The following is an 18,392-nucleotide window of genomic DNA, read 5'->3' on the forward strand; positions in this document are numbered from 1 at the left end:
AGAAGGAACAATGGATGGAAACTGAGCAAGGAGAGATTCAACCTAGAAATGAGGAGGAACTTTCTGACGGTCAGAACAATCAACCAATGGAACAAAAGTTGCCTTCAGAAGTTGTGGGAAGCTTCATCACTGGAAGCTTTCAAGAAGAGACTGGACTACCCTCTGTCAGAAATGGTGTAGGGTCTCCTGCTTGGGCAGGGGGTTGGACTAGATGACCTACAAGGTCCCTTCCAACTCTGTTCATCTGTTAATGGGCACATCTGCCACGGATGCAAATCAGCCCCCTAAGGTGGGCCACCCGCAGTGCCCAGGCCTCACCTGCCGCTGGCTGTAGGCAAAGATGTAGGCGACATCGTAGCCGACCTCCCGGAGGAGTGACAGCGTCTGCAAATGATCGGCCTCCGTCTCCCCACAGAATCCGGCGATGAAGTCACTGGTGAGCGTTGCATCTGCAAACAGGAATTCCATTTTCAGAGAGTCCTCGTTTAGCGACTGTTTAAATTTACGACGAATCCCCCCCCCCCATGATACTTATGACCCCCATTTCCAAGTTCACTCAACCGCATTCTCTCCCGTGGGAGCTTCATCACTGGAAGCTTTCAAGAAGAGATTGGGCTGTTTTGACTTTTTTTTTTTTAAAGTGTTTTGACTTTTGACCCGTTTTAAGGCCTTTCTTGCCACCGTTGTTAAGTGAACCACTGCACTTGTTTAAGTTATGGTTGTTAAGTGAATCTGGCTTCCCCATTGACTTTGATTGTCCAATGGGGATCGTGTGACCCTGGGACACTGCGACCGTCATAAATATGAGTCCATTGCCAAGGGTGCTGAATTCTGATCCCGTGACCATGGGGATCTTGCAACGGTCATAAGTGTGAAAAAAACGGTCACTAAGTCACTTTTTCTCAGTACTGTTGTAAGTTGAACAGTTACTAAAAGAATAGAATGAAGGAATGAGCTGGAAGGGACCTTGGAGGTCTTCTAGACCAGGAGAACCATGGACTATTGTTAAGTCAAGGACTACAAAGTAAGAAATAAGTTTAAAAACTTATTTCCCGCCTGGACTACTGTAACGCTCTCTACATGGGGCTCCCCGTGAGGAGCACCCGGAGGCTCCAACTGGTACAGAATGCGGCCCCGTGGGGGATTATGTTTTATGTTTTATTTAATTTGTATACCGCCCTACTCCCGAAGGACTCAGGGCGGTGAACAGGCACAGAATAAAACACGTAAAATACAAAAATTAAGAACAAAAGTAAAATCGAATTAAATCAATTTAGCCCAAGACAAATTTAAAACCCCAGGTTAAGAGCAAATTAAAATTTACATTAAAATTTACATTAAAAAAGAATGGGAAAGGTTAGGCCAGACCAGCCTGGTGAAATAAAAAGGTTTTAATTATTTATGGGAGCGATGGGGCGCTCCCATGTGACACCTCTCCTGCGCGAGCTGCACTGGCTCCCGGTGGTCTTCCGAGTGCGATTCAAGGTGTTGGTGACCACCTTTAAAGCGCTCCATGGCTTAGGGCCGGGGTACTTACGAGACCGCCTTCTGCCACCAGTAGCCTCCCACTGGCCCTCTCCCACAGAGAGGGACTCCTCGGGGTGCCCTCGGTCAAACTATGTCGACTGGCGACCCCCAGGGGGAGGGCCTTCTCTGTGGCGGCACCTGCCCTCTGGAATGAATTGCCCCCGGAGATACGGATGATCCCTGACCTACGCACCTTTCGTCGTGCCCTCAAGATGCTGTTGTTTCAACAAGCTGGGCTGGCCTGAATACCAAGATCAATTTTAAGTTATATGGGTTGTCTTTGTCTTAATTGAAATGGGCCAAATTATTTAATTCCTTTTAAACTGTTTTAAATTTTCTAAGTGTTCATTTTTATTTTCAGCTGTGCACCACACTGAGTCCTTCGGGAGAAGGGTGGTATAAAAAATTAAATAAATAAATAAATTTTAAAAAGCCAGACTATTATAAGTAGAGGTGGGATTTTTGATTATGTTAAAATGTTGGACTGTATTACTTAAGAAAATGTAAGTTATAAAACAAATGGGCTCACCATTCTTATAAGAATTGAACAATTGTATCATCATAAAACTAATTATTCTGATGATGGGTTAAAAAAATTAGATGACAGTAAGAAGGGGTTTAATATAGAATAGAAGGGAAAATTGGAATTTGGTTAAAATTAGAGATAAAAATGAAGGGTAAAATTGGTAAAAAATAGATGAAAATGAACACTAAGGGCAAAAAGGAGGTATAGAAATGGTAATTTTAGTTGTAAAGATTAAAAATTGTTTAAATCTCTTAACCGGCCAAATACGCTGATCAGCAAAAATACATTGTATATTTGTGTGTGTGTATGTGTAAAAAATAAAGGAAAACTTTTTACAAAAAAAAAAAAAAAGAGGTGGGATTTTCTTCCTAGGTCACTAACCATCTCCGACACGGAATAACCCCCATCTTCACGGCTCGTAATTTTAACAAAGGCCAGGGATTAGAGGCCACCCCATGACATTAACGTGCTAGCAGAAGGGTGACATATAATCATGCAAATAAGGCAATGAAGTTGTATGGCTGCCAAATGTCTTGTTCACCCACACACCCATCGCCTGTATGTTATCTTTAAAGTCCATAAATATGTAATTTTCAGTCTGGGGACCAGATCGGAAAGCATAAATGAGATACCCACCTGGTAAATAATCGCGGAGATGATATACAAGCTCCAGGTATGATTCCCGCGTGTATCTGGAAGGATGAGAATGTGGATATCAGGCCCCCAAACCAAGAATGACAACATGGATTCTTTGAAGCCGAGTTCTATACCTGTAGACAGAATCTTGCCAGACTGAAGACTCTGCATATAAACTCTGGGAACTATTGAGGAGAGGCTGCCTTCATCCTCTTTCTCTCACACACACTATCTGTTATCTCTTACTCCTTTGCAATGCACCCCTCCCGCTTACGATGCCACCTCCTAACTATATTCCATCACATCATGTGTTGACTCCAGAATCTCTCAGCCACCACATGTGGACTTCAACTCCCAGAATTCCTCAGTCGCCTTTGTTAGGTTCAGCTTGTAGCTTACTCCTAACTTGTTGGTCAGGCAATATATCTGTTTCTTTAAGAAACAATTGAGCCAAGTAATCAGGGTTTGCTAAACCCTGTAATTAGGCTACAGTGCATAAATAAGCAGCGCAGAGAAGCGTTCCTTGTTCCTGATTGATCCTGTTCCTGTTGCTTCCTGCGTCTTTCTGCTGATTGGTGTTAGACTGAATTGTTGTATGGTACTATATACCGAGAGTTACTAAAGTCTGTTTGCTTTGGTAAGGGACGATACTTACTGGACTGATATTACTGTTTATGACCTTGGACTGTTTTACCTACACCGAGACTGCTTATTATCTTGTATATAAAGTATTTTTCTCACACGAGCTGCACGTTTATCTCCTTCCCTGTGTGTTTCTGCTCTGCTCGTTGCACAAGCAACAAATACTTTTTACACGCACCCTAACAGCCTTGTCTCAGGCCCAAAACCAAGAATGACACGTGGCGATTCTTCCAGGTTGAGTATTATTTCACACATATAGACAGAATCTTGCCAGATTTGAGGACTCAACTATCTGAATCCACAATATACTCTGGGAATTATTAGGAAGAGGCTGTCTTCAGCCTCTCTCTTTCACACATAATATCAGGTTTGAATTATCTCCCGGGGATCCACTTTCTCACCACTTTCCATCACATCCTGTGTGGACTTCAACTCCCAGAATCCTTCAGCCGCCCCTAACTAAGAACGACATATGGATCAGCACCGATCTGCAGCATGCTAGAAAACGGTCTGCACCAACAAGCGAAGCCCCATTGTGGGATGCAGGGAGCACACAAAACGTCACCCCCTCCGGTCTACAGAAAAACCTCTCTCCACACGGATCCGGTCCCTGGTGCTCAAAAGGTTGGGGGCCACTGACCAATGTTGATTCTTCCAAGCTGAGTTCTATATTGTTCCACACCTAGAGACAGAATCTTGCCAGATTCGAGGACTCGACTCTGCATTTATAATATTCTGCGAGAACTATTGAGGAGAGGCTGTCTTCCCCCTCTTTCTCTCACACATAGTATCAGGTTCGAGTTGCCTCTTACTCCTCTGGGATGCCCCCCTCCCTCCTGAGGACCCATTTCCTCAACACATTCTATCACATCATATTTGGACTTCAACTACCAGAATCCCACAGCCACCATGTGTGAAGCCCTAAACGAAGAACGACATATTCTTCCAAGCTGAATTCTTTATGGTTCCACACCTATAGACAGAATCTTGCCAGATTTGAGAACTCTGCTATCTGAATCCACAATATTTTCTGGGAACTATTAGGGAGAAGCTATCTTCGCTCTCATTCTATCTCACATAATATCAGGTCTGAGTTGCCTCTTACTCTTCTGGGATGCCCCCCTGAGGAGCCACTTCCTCACCATATTCCAGCCTATCACGTTGGACTTCAACTACCAGCATCCTCAGCCAACATGTTTCAGGTCCCAAACCAAGAATGGCGGATGGAGATTCTTTCAAGCTGAGGCCTTTATTGTTCCACACCTATAGACAGACTCTTGCCAGACTGAAGACTCTACTCTCTGCATCTACAACAAAGTTCTCCAAACTTGGCAACTTTAAGACTGGTAGACTTCCACTCGCCATGCTGGGGAATTCTGGGAGTTGAAGTCTATAAGCCTTAAAAGTTGTCAAATTTGGAGACCCCTGCTCTACAATAGACTCTGGGATCTATGAGGGAGAGGCTGTCTTTACTCTCTTTCTCTCACATATAACATCTGGGGGCTGAGTTGCCTCTTACTCCTCTGGACAGTAACTTCTCCCTCCTGGGAGATCCATTTCCTCACCACATTCTATCCAGATTAGACAGCCTCAAATCTTCTTCAAACACACAGGTACATTTGCTGAAATGGCATGTGTGTTCTGCTTTCTGTTGCAAATCAGAATTTAAGAGAACTGGTAGAATTCATTGTTGGAATGAATTTCTATGCAACAACAGTAGTATTCAGCCAATAGATGGCAGTATTCACAAGTCTGGATCTATGGCATATACTCTAGTTTATACTCTTTTGTTCTAAATAGTGTTTCCTGTTTCCTGTTATCATTATATAGCTGAGCAGTAAAGCACATGGTGACTGTGCTCTTCGTTTGTTCTGTGTGGTGCTTTCTATAAACAGAATTTCTAACATGAACATCCCCAACATTTTAGCAGAATGGGCTGCTGAAAGGGGAGGCCACATGGCCAGACATTTTCAAGGTGCATAACAGCCCCTACAGACACTCACATACACAGCACAAGCACACATCTCACCCTCTCTTCATGGCCTCCAGGACACGGGAGCTGCCACTTTGGGCGGGAAGGTGCACCTGCTTGCAGATATTGTGTCTTTCCCGCATGACCTCAAAGACCTGCAAAACGCAAACAGGGTTGTTATTGGCACACTACTGCTGGCTGTGGGTGAGGAAGAGCTCAGCGGGGTCGGACCCACCTCATCTGGGAAATCTTTGGGGTGCGGAGAAGTGAAGCGGATCCTCATCTCTGGGTCCACGGCAGCCACTCGGTCCAGAAGCTCGGCAAAACGCAACCCACCCTTTTTGGCTTTGTAGACCGTCCGGAATCCTTGTCTGAGCTCAGGCGATGCCAGGGAGAGGAACTGGACCTCGGAGGTGTCCCGATAACTGTTGACGTTCTGGCCCAAAAGGGTCACTTCCTTCACACCCTACAAGGAGAGGAGAGGAGAGAGGAGAGAGAGGAAGGAGAGGAGAGGACAGAGGAGAGGAGGGGAGGGGAGGAGAGAAGAAGGAGAGAAGAGAGAGGAAGAAAGAAGAAGGAGAGGAGAGGAGAGAGGAGGAGAGAAGAAGGAGAGGAGAGGAGAGAGGAGAGAGAGGAAGGAGAGGAGAGGACAGAGGAGAGGAGGGGAGGGGAGGAGAGAAGAAGGAGAGAAGAGAGAGGAAGAAAGAAGAAGGAGAGGAGAGGAGAGAGGAGGAGAGAAGAAGGAGAGGAGAGGGGAGGGGAGGGGAGGGGAGGGGAGGAGAGAAGAAGGAGAGAAGAGAGAGGAAGAGAGAAGAAGGAGAGGAGAGGAGAGAGGAGAGAAGAAGGAGAGGAGAGGAGGGGAAGGGAGGGGAGGAGAGAAGAAGGAGAGAAGAGAGAGGAAGAGAGAAGAAGGAGAGGAGAGGAGAGAGGAGGAGAGAAGAAGGAGAGGAGGGGAGGGGAGGGGAGGGGAGAAGGAGAGGAGAGAGAGGAAGAGAGGAGAGGAGAGGAGAGAAGAGGAGAGGAGAGGAGGAGAGAGAGGAGAGGAGAGGAGGAGAGAAGAAGGAGAGAAGAGAGAGGAAGAGAGAAGAAGGAGAGGAGGGGAGGGGAGATGCTTGTCAATTGCTTCATATTTATGACCGTTGCTGTGACCCAAGGTGATGTGATTCTCCTTCTGCAACCTTCTGACAACTCAAGTCAATGAGGAAGTCAGATTCATTTTAACCACTGGGTTACTAACTTATCAACTGCAGTGACTCATTTAACAACTGTGGCAAGAAAGGTCATAAAACGGGGCAAAACCCACTCAACAAATGTTTCACAACAACAGAAATGTTGGGCTCAATTGTGGTCGTCAGACGAAGACTACCCCTACTGCAGGCTGACTCTGCCCACAGCCAGGCATTTGATCCTGACTGGCTCAAGGGCGACTCAGCCTTCCGTCCTTCCGAGGTGGGTAAAATGAGGACCCAGATTGTTGGGGGGCAAGAGGCTGACTCTGTAAACCGCTTAGAGAGGGCTGTGAAAGCACCGTGAAGTGGTATAGAAGTCTAAGGGCTATGGCTATCTATCTGTCTAGCATGTCAGCTAGGGAATTCTCAGAGTTGAAGTCCACCGGTCTTAAACCATGCCGGCTGGGGAATTCTGGGAAGTCCACCAGTCTTAAAAGTTCCAAGGTTGGACACCTTTGGCATACGGTCTCCTGCTTGAGGAGGGACTAGAAGACCTCTATGGTCCTTTCCAGGTCTTCTGTTATTCTATTCCGGATTTCCAGAAGGGGCTGGGAAGAACCTCTCTCCACCTTGAGCAGAGTTTTTAGTGACTCCCCAGGCCTGGTCAACAGTTCCAAGTCAAAAGGCCTCCTACCTGGTCCGAGAGCATCTGCACTTCCTGGAGAATGGAGGCCAAGGGCCGGCTCCGTTCGCGCCCACGAGTGAAGGGGACGATGCAGTAGCTGCACATGTTGTCACAGCCACGCATGATGGACCTGGGGAAAGAGAGAAAGCAATTCCCGGAGAGCGTTACGGGGACAACGCAAAACTGCTTTTTCAAGAGGCAACTGGACTCCCTTTTTTTTCTTTGAAGAGGTTTCCCTTCTCAACCGAGAAGCTTCTTCAGCTCTGACTGGATGGTGGGGAAGGGAAGGATTGATATGCAGCCGTCTGTAAGGGACACAGACTCATCCCCCAACAGCCTGCAACTGTGAAGGGATACAGGTCAGAAAACATCCCGCAGAAAGCACAGCTCCACAACACAAGTCCTTTCAGCAGTTCCAAGAAGGCTCCATTTGCACCAATCAGGTGACTCCGAGGACACAGAGGAAACTCCAAGTGGCCTCAACGGCTCTCCAAAAGGATGCAAGTGACCAGCTGTCTCGCAAGGAGTATCAATCCTTCCCTTCCCCACCATCCAGTCAGAGCTGAAGAAGCTTCTGGGATGAGAAGCGAAACGTCTTCAAAGAAAAACAAAAGCATCTTTGAGATCATCGTGACCTGGATGACGGAGAAGCTCCATAGACGATTATAGGGACAACTGATGGGACAGTGTGTGTTGTGACCCCGGCCCCGGAGGCTGATTTATCTTCGCATGCGGATTCGGAGGATGATATGGAGGAGGAGGAAGCTGTCACGAGCTATGTGCCGGAGGGGCCGTCTTCACTGGTGAGTCAGCAAGAACTGACAGTTGCTGACGTGCCTATGGACCCCAGCCAAATTGAGGAGGAAACAGAGGCCGGTAACGACGAGGGGGAGCCCCTATTGCAGTGATGGCTAACCTTTTTGCCGTCGTGTGCCAAAAGCAGGAGGAGCAGGGGGGGTGTCGCATGTGTGAGTGCCCACACCCATAATTCAATGCCCACCTGCGCTCCCCCCACTTTTGGCACATGACGGCAAAAAGGTTATCGGTGGGCCCAGCAGACCTGTTTTTTTGCCCTCCCCAGGCTCCAGAGGCTTTCTTGGAATCTGGGGAGGGTGAAAACAGCCTTCCCCACCCACCCCGGAGGCCGGAAACAGCCCATTTCTGGTGGGCCTGGGAGGCCCGAAAATCAGCTGACCAGCGCGCACATGTGCATTGAAGCTGAGCTAGGGCAACACTCGCGTGCCCACAGATATGGCTCCATGTGCCACCTGTGGCATGCGTGCCATAGGTTCGCCATCACAGCCCTATTGGATGCAAGAGAGAGACGTAGGAGATGTCCTAGAGAACAGCTATTGCCACGTCCTAAGAGGTGTGATCAGGAGACGTAGGGTCACACCCTACAAAGTATAAAAGGGGTGTGACTGGGCTGGAAAGGCGTGGTGAACAATTTGTTGGCGTTTTGGATGCAGTGGACTTACAACTGTTAGTTTGGAGTTTTTGACAAGAGTCTGCATTCCTGCATTAGCCTGCTGGCCGTCTGCCAAGACCTTTGGAACATTGCCCGGTAACTATTGGACTGATATACGCTTTGGAAGAGAACTATTTATTAAAGGGCCAGCTTAGCCTGCGTTTGTTACTGCCGGGCTATTTGAGCCTCTGCAAGGCCACTCGTGGGAGGGGACAGAACAGTGTGTCAGATTGGGACCTTGCTTCCCTTCCCAACAAAGTATTGGTCACCTTCTGGTCATCCTCTTCAATGAATAACGGATGGAGACCCAGGGCCTTAGTCTTGCCACCCCACCCTTGTCAAAATCAGGGTCTTGCTAACACAATGCTGAACACGTGGGTTACTTTGGAAGAGGTAAGGAGATGCAGAACTGTCCCAAAGGTACTTTTGGATTTTCTTTGTTTTTCCTTGAAAGACGTTTCGCTTCTCATCCAAGAAGCTTCTTCAGTTCTGACCGAACGGTGGAGGATGGAAGGATTTATATTCCTTGCAGCCATCTGGTTGTTGGGAGAGTCGTTGAGGCCACTTGGGGGGGGGGGTTATCTGGGCCCTGAACAGTGCAATAGTCCACACTCCATTTGCATTATAAATCCTTCCATCCTCCACCATTCACTAGAACTGGAGAGGCTTCTCGAATGAGAAGCAAAACGAGAAGGAAAAGGACCAAGAAAGTCCAGCTGTCTTTTGGAAAAGCGCCTCTGGAACAACTGTGATCTAGATGATGGAGAATCTCCATAGACAAGAAGCAGAACTGAAGATTATTATTATTATTATTTTGGAAAAAGAAGATCAGCACCAGGCATGTCCAGAAATCATCAGGAGCACAAATGGAACTATTTTTTATTCCAGTAATACCTCTCTCTCATTTCTCTCATCTCTTTCTATCTACATCTAGCTAGCTAGCTCTATTTATCAGTATTTAACTGGCTAGCTATCTGGTTATCATCTAATTATCATCTCTCTCATCTCATCTCATCTCATCTCATCTCATCTCATCTCATCTCATCCAATCCAATCCAATCCAATCTAATCCCTAATGTAATCTATCTATTCTATGTCAATCTATTATAGCTATCTGGTTATCATGTATCTAGGTATCATATGTATGTATATATATGTATGTACCGTATTTCCCCGAAAATAAGACCCTGTCTTATATTTTTTGAAACCCGAAATAAGCGCTTGGCCTTATTTTCGGGGAGGTCTTATTATTTTGGGGCGCAAGGAGCAAGACAGGGCTCCTCTTGCAGTCTTACCTGATTTCCAGCTGTGTCTTCCTAACCCTTAGCAGAGGAAATGGCGAGGACCAGCTGTGCATGGGTTTAAATATTTTCAGGGAGGGCTTATTTTAGCACATGCACTCAAAAGCCCAATTGAGCTGATTATCCGGGGAAGTCTTATTTTCGTGGAAACAGGGTATCTATCTATCTATCTATCTATCTCTATTTATCATTATTTAGCTGGCTAGCTATCTGGTTATCTTGCTATCATCTCTCTCTACCAATCTAATCTAATCTAATCTAATCTAATCTAATCTAATCTAATCTAATCTAATGTAATCTAATCTAATCTAATCCCTAATCTAATCTCTTATGTTAATCAACGTATGCATGTATGTATGCATCTCTCTTTCTCTCTAGGTATCTATCTGCCTGTCTCTCTCTCTCTATCTATCGGTATCTGTCTGTCTGTCTGTCTGTCTGTCTGTCTATCTATCTATCTATCTATCTATCTATCTATCTATCTATCTATCATCTAGCTATCTATCTATGTCTGTATATCTATCGGTATCTCTCTCTCTCTCTCTCTCTCTCTCCATCCATCTCCTAATCTAATCCCTAATCTATGTCAATCTATCATAGCTAGCTACCTAGTTATCATCTATCTAATTATCACCTTTCTAGCTGTCTGTCTGTCTCTCCAAGGGAGATGGGCAGCTTAGAAATGTGAACGATGTAGCAATCAAACAATTAATCTTTACCGCCCAGAGCCCCGCCCCAAGGAAGATGGGCAGTTAAGAAACATGAACTATGTCTATATTAATCAATCAATCAATCAATCAATATTGGGCATTTTCCACCTTCCTGGCTCCCAGGTCGGATCAAAGCAGCAACAAACCGGGTTTCCCCTTACACGAAGGCCGTGGTGGCGCCAGGGTTGAGATGGACAGGCAAAATGTCTGCGTAGGTCTCGTCCAGAGAGAGCAGGACGTTGGCCGCCTGCTGGCCGGATTCAGCCACCGCCAAGAGCCGGGGCAGGTCCCGGTAAGCGTCTGGGCCAGCCACGATATCGACCAATTTCTCCTCGTCCAAAATTTTCTCCTTCAGCCTCTCGGCCATGCAGCCTGCAAGAAGACGCAGAAGCGTGAGCCGAAGGGAAGAGAAGAACAGGGCAGGAAATCTTGATCTGGAGACGCCACGCGGTTTCTCATCCCTGCCACGAACCAGATTTTACACATACAAAATCGTGAGATGTACAATAGATGGAACATCTTTGGGTCTACGGGGAGGAGGGGGAACAGGGACGGATGGACCACTTTTTAATACTCCCAGGGATTAAAAGTAACAACCAAGCACCCCAGCTGAAAAATTTCCCATTTACAGGGCAGAATTCAAAACATCGTGACACTTGTTTCAACACCAGTTATTTTATTACTGTTATTTAGATTTTTATTCATCCATTTCTTACGCCTTCGCATGTGAATGCTTACCCAAAAAATATACATACTTAATTAGCATTTTATCCCACATTTTTTTATTTTTATAAATGACTCAAGGTGGCAAACATACCTAATACTCCTTCCTCCTCCTATTTTTCTCACCTCAGCCCTGTGAGGTGGGTTGGGCTGGCCCAATGTCACCCAGCCAGCTTTCGTGCCCACGGTGGAACTAGAACTCACCATCTCCCGGTGACTGGCCCAAAGTCACCCGGTTGGCTTCGGTGCCTAAGGTGGGACTAGAACTCACCGTCTCCTGGTGACTGACCCAAAGTCACCTAGCTGGCTTTCATGCCTAAGGCGGGACTAGAACTCACCGTCTCCTGGTGATTGGCCTAAAATCCAGCCAGCTTTCCCAGCTAAGCCCAGCTGGTTTTTGTGCCTCAGGCAGGACTAGAATTCATGGTCTCCGGTGATTGGCCCAAAGTCACCTACGCTGGGGACTACAACTCACTGTCTCCTAGTAATTGGCCCAAAGTCACCTAGCCAGCTTTCATGGCTAAGGCAGGACTAGAACTCATGGTCTCCCAGTTTCTAGCCTGGTGCCTTCACCACTAACCTGGGATATCGAGGTGAGGCGACTTCTAACTATGGGTAGCTCCAGCTTTTGAAAAACCTGGCCTAACCACTGATCCCAGTCCTAACTTCCCACCCCAGAGGAGAAAACAACCTCCACAAAAAAAAAAAAAAAAAAAAGTGGGAAATTCACCTACTGTCCCTTCCCTGATCTTCAGACGCTCCCAGTCCGAGCCCCAGGTGGTCCCCCTTCCCGTAAGAGCCTTTTTTGCTACGAGCGTTCCTATTACCTAAGATCCCGATCCGCAGAGACCTCCGCGAACGTTGCCGTTTCGTCTTGAGAGTTTTGAACACCCGCAGGCGATTCCAGACCGTCTGCTCGGCCTTCTCCCTGCCAAGCAATGAAACATGGATGAAACTTTGCCCAGGCTGGAAGAGTCACTAAAAAAAATCTCTGCTCAAGGTGGAGAGAGGTTCTTCCCAGCCCCTTCTGGAAATCCAGAATAGAATAACAGAATATGGGCCCATTCTGGGGCTCCCAAACCTTCCATCGTCACGTTTTCGCCCTTCCCGGCCCCCAGAAGCACTCTGCAGGCCAAAAACAGGCCCGTTTTGTGGTGAGTGCTTCTGGGGGCCGGGGAGGGTAAAAATGCAACGCGCAGAGGCCAACAATTTTTTTTTCTTGTTTTCCTCCTGTAAATCTAGGTGCGTCCTAGAAAATACAGTATGTCAGGTTTCGAGGTTGTCTCAAATAAATTGCATTTCAAACAAAGACTTTGAAGAAAAACTCCCATTTATTAAGCACGACATTCTAACTCCGACTCCATCGAAGCCAACACTGACTTCCAGACCCAAAACCCTCCCTTTCCGTTCCCCACTCCCCTGCACTCATTGGCCATCTTCCAAGTCACTCTACCCCTAATCCACTGCTCCAGCTCAAAGGAATTTCCCCCCTCCCATCCCATCTCCAAGGGGATATTATCTCCAGGGAAAATAAGTAGGTGAAAAGTCAAACGTCCCTTTCCAGATGCCTCCGCTTCTCCTTCTTATGTCAGCACTAGAGTGAATGCAGCTTGAAGTGCTGACACAGTAAATATTTCTAATCCAAAAAAAAGACAGTACAATCCAGCAGCAGAATCATTGTTGCATCTTCTAGCCCAAGGGAAAAAAAGCTAGAATAGACTCGACACCTTGAGACTAAAAGAGCAAGGTTAAAGAGGGGGCGAATGGCACTATATGTTGGAATTATTTTTAAATACAAACCAACGAACCATCTCGGTCTTACCTGATGGAACACGTGACAAGCAGAACCACGTCAGCCTAAAAGAAGTGGGGGGGGGGAGAAAGAATTATTAAACACAAACAGGGGGAGGAAGAAACAGATTTCCTTCTCTGGGATCGAATATTCCACATCTACACAAGAGTGGCCTTATTGCCTGATAAAAGAAACCTTAAAAAGCTCTTTTTTTTCAGCAAAAAAATAAACAAAAAAAATCTACTGTATCTCCAGCATTTAAGCTTATTTTATCTGGTGATCGTATGGGGGTCAGAAAAAGGTCACCAGAATCTGTTTCTCCAATTTTATGATGTCATCATATAAATAATAATAAATTGAACTTTGTGACAGCATGGATTATTGTGTCACAAGACACGATTTGACTCTGTCGTGTTAAGCTGAATAGTTGGGGTCCTGGGTGCTCTCTGAGTTTGGTTGTTTTCTTGCAGACATTTCGTTAGCCAACTAGGGAAAGTGGAAAGTACCCAGCCTGGACTTTTGAGTACCTCTGCCAGGTTGCTGGTCCTCTGGTACCCGCTCTGCTGGAGGATGGCCCAGGCTGTCTCCGTGTCGCTGACGTTCATCTGGCAGCCGTAGGTCTCCAGGTAGACTACAAGGCAGAGGCGGAGGAGGAGCGGAGAAGGAGGAGGAGGTGATGAAGGAGGAGGAGGAGGAGGAAGAGGGAAGGAGAAGGAGGAGGAAGAGGAGGTGGTGAAGGAGAAGGAGGAGGAGGAAGAGGGAAGGAGGAGGAGAAGGAGGAGGAGGGAAGGAGGAGGAGGGAAGGAGGAAGAGGGAAGGAGAAGGAGGAGGAGGAGGAAGAGGGAAGGAGAAGGAGGAGGAGGAGGAAGAGGGGAGGAGGAGGAAGAGGAGGAGGAGGAAGAGGAAAGGAAAAGGAGGTGGAGGAGGAAGAGGGAAGGAGAAGAGGAGGAGGAGGAGGAAAAAGAGAAGGAGGAGAGATTTCTTGAGGCAGGAAGCACTGAGTAGTTGTGCCCTTTATTTTGGAGGTTGCTCCATTCTCTATGTGGGTAGTCCTCGGCTTACAACATTCCTCTAGTGACCATTTAAAGCTACAGCAGCACTGAAAAAAGAGACTTACGGCCATTTCTCAGACTTACGGCCACTGCAACATCTCTAATGACCACGTGATCAAAATTCAGACACTTGCCAACTGGTTCGTATTTATGACAGTCGCAGTGTCCCGGGGTCAGGTGATTCCCCCTTCTGCGACCTTCCGACAAGCAAAGTCAACGGGGAAGTCAGATTCACTTAACAACCATAACTTGACAACTGCAGTGGTTCATTTAACAACTGTGGCCAAGAAAAGTTGTAAAATGGGAGCAAAACTTAACGCCTGTCTCAGTTAGCAATGGAAATTTTGGTCTCAATTGTGGTCATAAGTCGAGGACTACCTGTAGAATTGTAAGCAGCCCCTCTGGGCCAAGACCCCTGCCTGTCCCTGGACAAATGCCCATTTGTATCTCACAGAGGAGATACCCACCCAGTACCTGCAACTAAACCCATCTAGGATAGAAGTTCCCATCCAACTCGACTTTTGGTAATCGTAAAGACAGTTTTCTTAACAGCAACAAGGACAACTCGGCACTGTCATTCTGGGACTCCGTGACCTAATCTACAACCTCAGCATTTCCTGGTGGTCTCCCATCCATCCAAATTCAAACCAGGTTCAACTCTGCTTGGGGCCAGGGCTGTTGTTTCGTCGTGAGGCAAAAACTATTTTGCCGATGTAAGGGAGCAAATTCACTGTGGTTGCGCAGCAGGACACAGAGCATCTCCCCCCAAAAAATGCCCCTATATAAAATCAAGTCAGCCCTTGTGTAGCATTTCCGGAAAGGTGTGATGGAGCGGCTGTACTCACCTTTCTTCGGGGAATCTGCCAGGCTGATGGGTCCAAGGTAAGGGGCGGGGTCTTCCAAGACATCAGCTGGCAAGCGGTGGGCATCCTTCACAGGAGCAGCCGATTGCAGGAAATGCTGCAGAGATGGACCCCCTACCAGTTTGGAGCGGAAATCTTCAAGGCTTCCTTCCCCTCTTTGTTTTTGGAAGGGGGTCCCAGGATCCGGAGCGCAGGTCGAAAGCCAGGCCCGGAATCCTGAGCGCACAGACCGACACAGAGGCCTCGGGCAGACCAGCGCACCACGCAAAGCCAGCATCTTGGCACGAGGCCCTCCTGCTCCCTAAAGCAACCGATTAGAATGATCAGTCATCTTTTGCTTGGCGTCTTTCAAACAAAATGGGTGGGGGGGTGGGGGGGGACATATTGTTTCATGAATGGAGAGTACGAATGAATGAGCCAGTCTGTCTCTCAACCTAACCCACCTCACAGGTTGCTGTGGGGGGAAAGAGGATTAGGGATGTTCTCTACCTAAAAAGTTGGGATAAAATTAGATAGGTAGGTGGGATGGATTGGAAGTTACGGTAGGTAGAAAGAGAGAGAGAGAGAGAGATAGTGGGTAGGATAAATAGATGATAGATACTGTAGATAGATGAGAGATGAGAGAGATACATAGACATAGAGAGATAGAAATATGATATGATAGATGATAGAAAGATATGATAGATAGATATGAGATAGATGATAGATATGATAGACAGACAGACAGACAGACATGGATGGATGATAGATGATGATGGAGGGATGGATGATAGATTTTATATAGATAGATAGAGAGAGAGAGAGAGAGAAAGCGAGAGAGAGAGATGGAATGAGAGAGAGAGAGGATGATATAGATAAGATAGATAGATAGATAGATAGATAGATAGATAGATAGATAGGAGAGGATGATATAGATAGACAGAGACAGATAGATAGATGAGAGAGGATAGATAGATAGATAGATAGATAGATAGATAGATAGATAGAGATGGAGAGACAGAGAGAGGATAGAAGACAGACAGATATCCCAAAATTTAGGCAAGGAACATTCCTAATCCTCCTGCCTCTTTTGCATGCTTTATATTTATATACACATGTACACAAATATAAAAATCCATGTGTAAATATAACTTTGTAATATTAAAACTATATATATTAGGGAATAGGAATAACAGAGAAGAAAAATAGGGGTGAAATGTAAAAAAGGAAAGAATGAATATGTCAATGTATAGAAAATATAACGGTAATAGGGGTCTTAACAAATACACTGTAATTAAAAGGGGACAAGAAGAAACTGGAATAATATAAAGGGAAAAGGGAGAAAATGTAAATATTAAAAAAAGATCATCACGAAATAGGTGCTAAGAGAGAGTATATATATAAATGTTGTATGTCTTGTGATGTCATTTTATGTTATAATAATAAAAAATTAAAAATTAAAAAAAACAAAACAATATATATATATATATATATATATATATATTTTTATACGTATATATCATTTTGTGGTATCACACACACACACAAAACAGATCTTCTGCGCCTAAAAAGGTGGGATAAACATGTATGTATGTAGGTAGGTAGGTAGGTCTTTGGTTATTTGGGTTTTCTCCCGCGTAAAATTGGAAGTGTCTTGGCGACGTTTCGACAAAGTCTCATTCGTCATCTTCAGGCTGGTGTTTTCGGCTTTGTGCTTCTAGGAGCAATGAAGCCGAAAACACCAGGATGAAGATGACGAATGAGACTTTGTCGAAACGTCGCCAAGACACTTCCAATTTTACACGGGAGAAAACCCGAATGACCAAAGACCTACATACAAACACCCCATATATATATATATATATATATGTATGTATCTGTATGTATGTATGTATGTATGTATATATATGTATATGTATGTATGTATATGTATATGCATGTATGTATATATGTGTGTGTATTATATATATCTTCTTAAGTTTTCGCGGGTGTGTGTATGTAAAAAGTTAAAATCTCGGGTGTTTTCCCCGGTCATTATAAGTTTGTTAGTTATATATATATATACACACACAGACATATAGATACAGACACACACACATATATATTATTCCCCCTTTATAGGCGCAGAATCCTCCTGCCACCTCTTTTCCCAACAACAACCCTGTGAGGTAGGCTGGCCGAAAGGTACCGGCCTGGAGCCCTCCCTCAGCCTCCTTTCATTCATTCATCCATCCACTCATTAAATTATTATTATTATTATCATTATTATTATTATTATCCATTTTATCCCACCTTTTCGGGCGGAGAAGACCCCTAACGCCCCCTCCCCAAGTCTCCCCAGGAAAACCCCCACCCAGGGAAGGGGCCGGAAGAGGGGGGGGGCTGTTACCGGGGCTGCCCCCCACCGGAGGAAGGAGACGGGGAGACTTCAACCCACGACCCCCGGGACGGCCGTGGACGAGCGGAGGCGCCTTTTGAGTGACGGACACCGGAAGTGAAAGAGGGACTTCCGGGGGGAGGAGCCGACTCCTCATAGAGTAGCGCGGCTCAGCCTCTGATCACGTGGGCGCCTCTAGCGCTGCGGGTGCATCGCCCAAAGTGTCCCCCTTTGGAAACGCTGTCCGTGGAGCAACGTTCCGGCCTCTAACCTTCTGGCCTGGGTGGTTCCCTTTCTTTCTTTCTTTCTTTCTTTCTTTCTTTCTTTCTTTCTTTCTTTCTTTCTTTCTTTCTTTCTTTCTTTCTTTTCTTTCTTTCTTTCTTTCTTTCTTTCTTTCTTTCTTTCTTTCTTTCTTTCTTTCTTTCTTTCTTTCTTTCTTTCCCTCTTTCTCAACCTTGGGAGTTTTAAGAGGGGTGGGCTTCAACCCCTAGAAGACTCCCAGCCAGAAAGCAGGAGGACTGGAGAAGTGTTTTTCACCTCTTAGCCCCTGGTGAAGTCCATACATCATCATGAGATGGATGTATGGACTTCAATCTCCCAGAATGCCTCAGTAGGGAAGTAGGGAGGGGTAGAGCAGTATTTTCCCAGCTTGGAATTCTGGGAGTTGAAGTCCACCCCACCCTTAAAGGGGCTGAGCGTTTGAAAATACTGCTCTGTTATGTTCCCCACTGCACTGGTTGATCCACTATTACGCAGCATCATTAACCTGGGCAGGCTGCTGAGGTTAACCCAGGTTCTGCGTTCATATGGTGGCTATTAAACCAGGTTAAAAGGCCCAGGTGGATGCTGCCTGGGACCATTCGTTGCCTGGGGAACCTGGGGTGTGAAGTCACCCAAGAGAAATAAAATAAGCAGCTCAGGTCTCTGCCAGGTGCCAGGAGAGGCTGCCTGCCGTCTTCACCAGCAATAG

The 18,392-nt window shown here is 46.1% G+C and overlaps 1 protein-coding gene across 2 annotated transcripts in view; it reads right to left on the reverse strand.

Moving 5' to 3' along the window:
- CDK5RAP1 (CDK5RAP1 mitochondrial tRNA methylthiotransferase) overlaps positions 1 to 17,517 on the reverse strand; it is a 30,107-nt gene extending 12,590 nt beyond the window's left edge. Inside the window, exons 1-11 of one of the 2 annotated variants that reach the window (XM_070941859.1) lie at positions 17,435 to 17,517; positions 15,049 to 15,367; positions 13,679 to 13,782; positions 13,182 to 13,216; positions 12,187 to 12,287; positions 10,798 to 11,008; positions 7,167 to 7,287; positions 5,539 to 5,760; positions 5,361 to 5,458; positions 2,690 to 2,745; positions 319 to 449 (exon numbers count right to left, since the gene is read on the reverse strand). In XM_070941859.1, coding sequence (XP_070797960.1) covers positions 319 to 449; positions 2,690 to 2,745; positions 5,361 to 5,458; positions 5,539 to 5,760; positions 7,167 to 7,287; positions 10,798 to 11,008; positions 12,187 to 12,287; positions 13,182 to 13,216; positions 13,679 to 13,782; positions 15,049 to 15,343 — 1,374 coding nt within the window. In that variant the 5' untranslated portion in view covers positions 15,344 to 15,367; positions 17,435 to 17,517. Of the gene's footprint in view, positions 1 to 318; positions 450 to 2,689; positions 2,746 to 5,360; positions 5,459 to 5,538; positions 5,770 to 7,166; positions 7,288 to 10,797; positions 11,009 to 12,186; positions 12,288 to 13,181; positions 13,217 to 13,678; positions 13,783 to 15,048; positions 15,368 to 17,434 lie in introns of both variants that reach the window. The other variant, XM_070941858.1, reaches the window with a different exon arrangement.
- Between the last annotated feature and the right edge of the window lie 875 nt (positions 17,518 to 18,392).

Source organism: Pituophis catenifer, unplaced genomic scaffold, assembly GCF_029215685.1.
Source record: "Pituophis catenifer annectens isolate HBS135680 unplaced genomic scaffold, rPitCat1.0.hap2 SCAF_3, whole genome shotgun sequence".
NCBI classification, from domain to species: Eukaryota; Metazoa; Chordata; class Lepidosauria; order Squamata; family Colubridae; genus Pituophis; species Pituophis catenifer.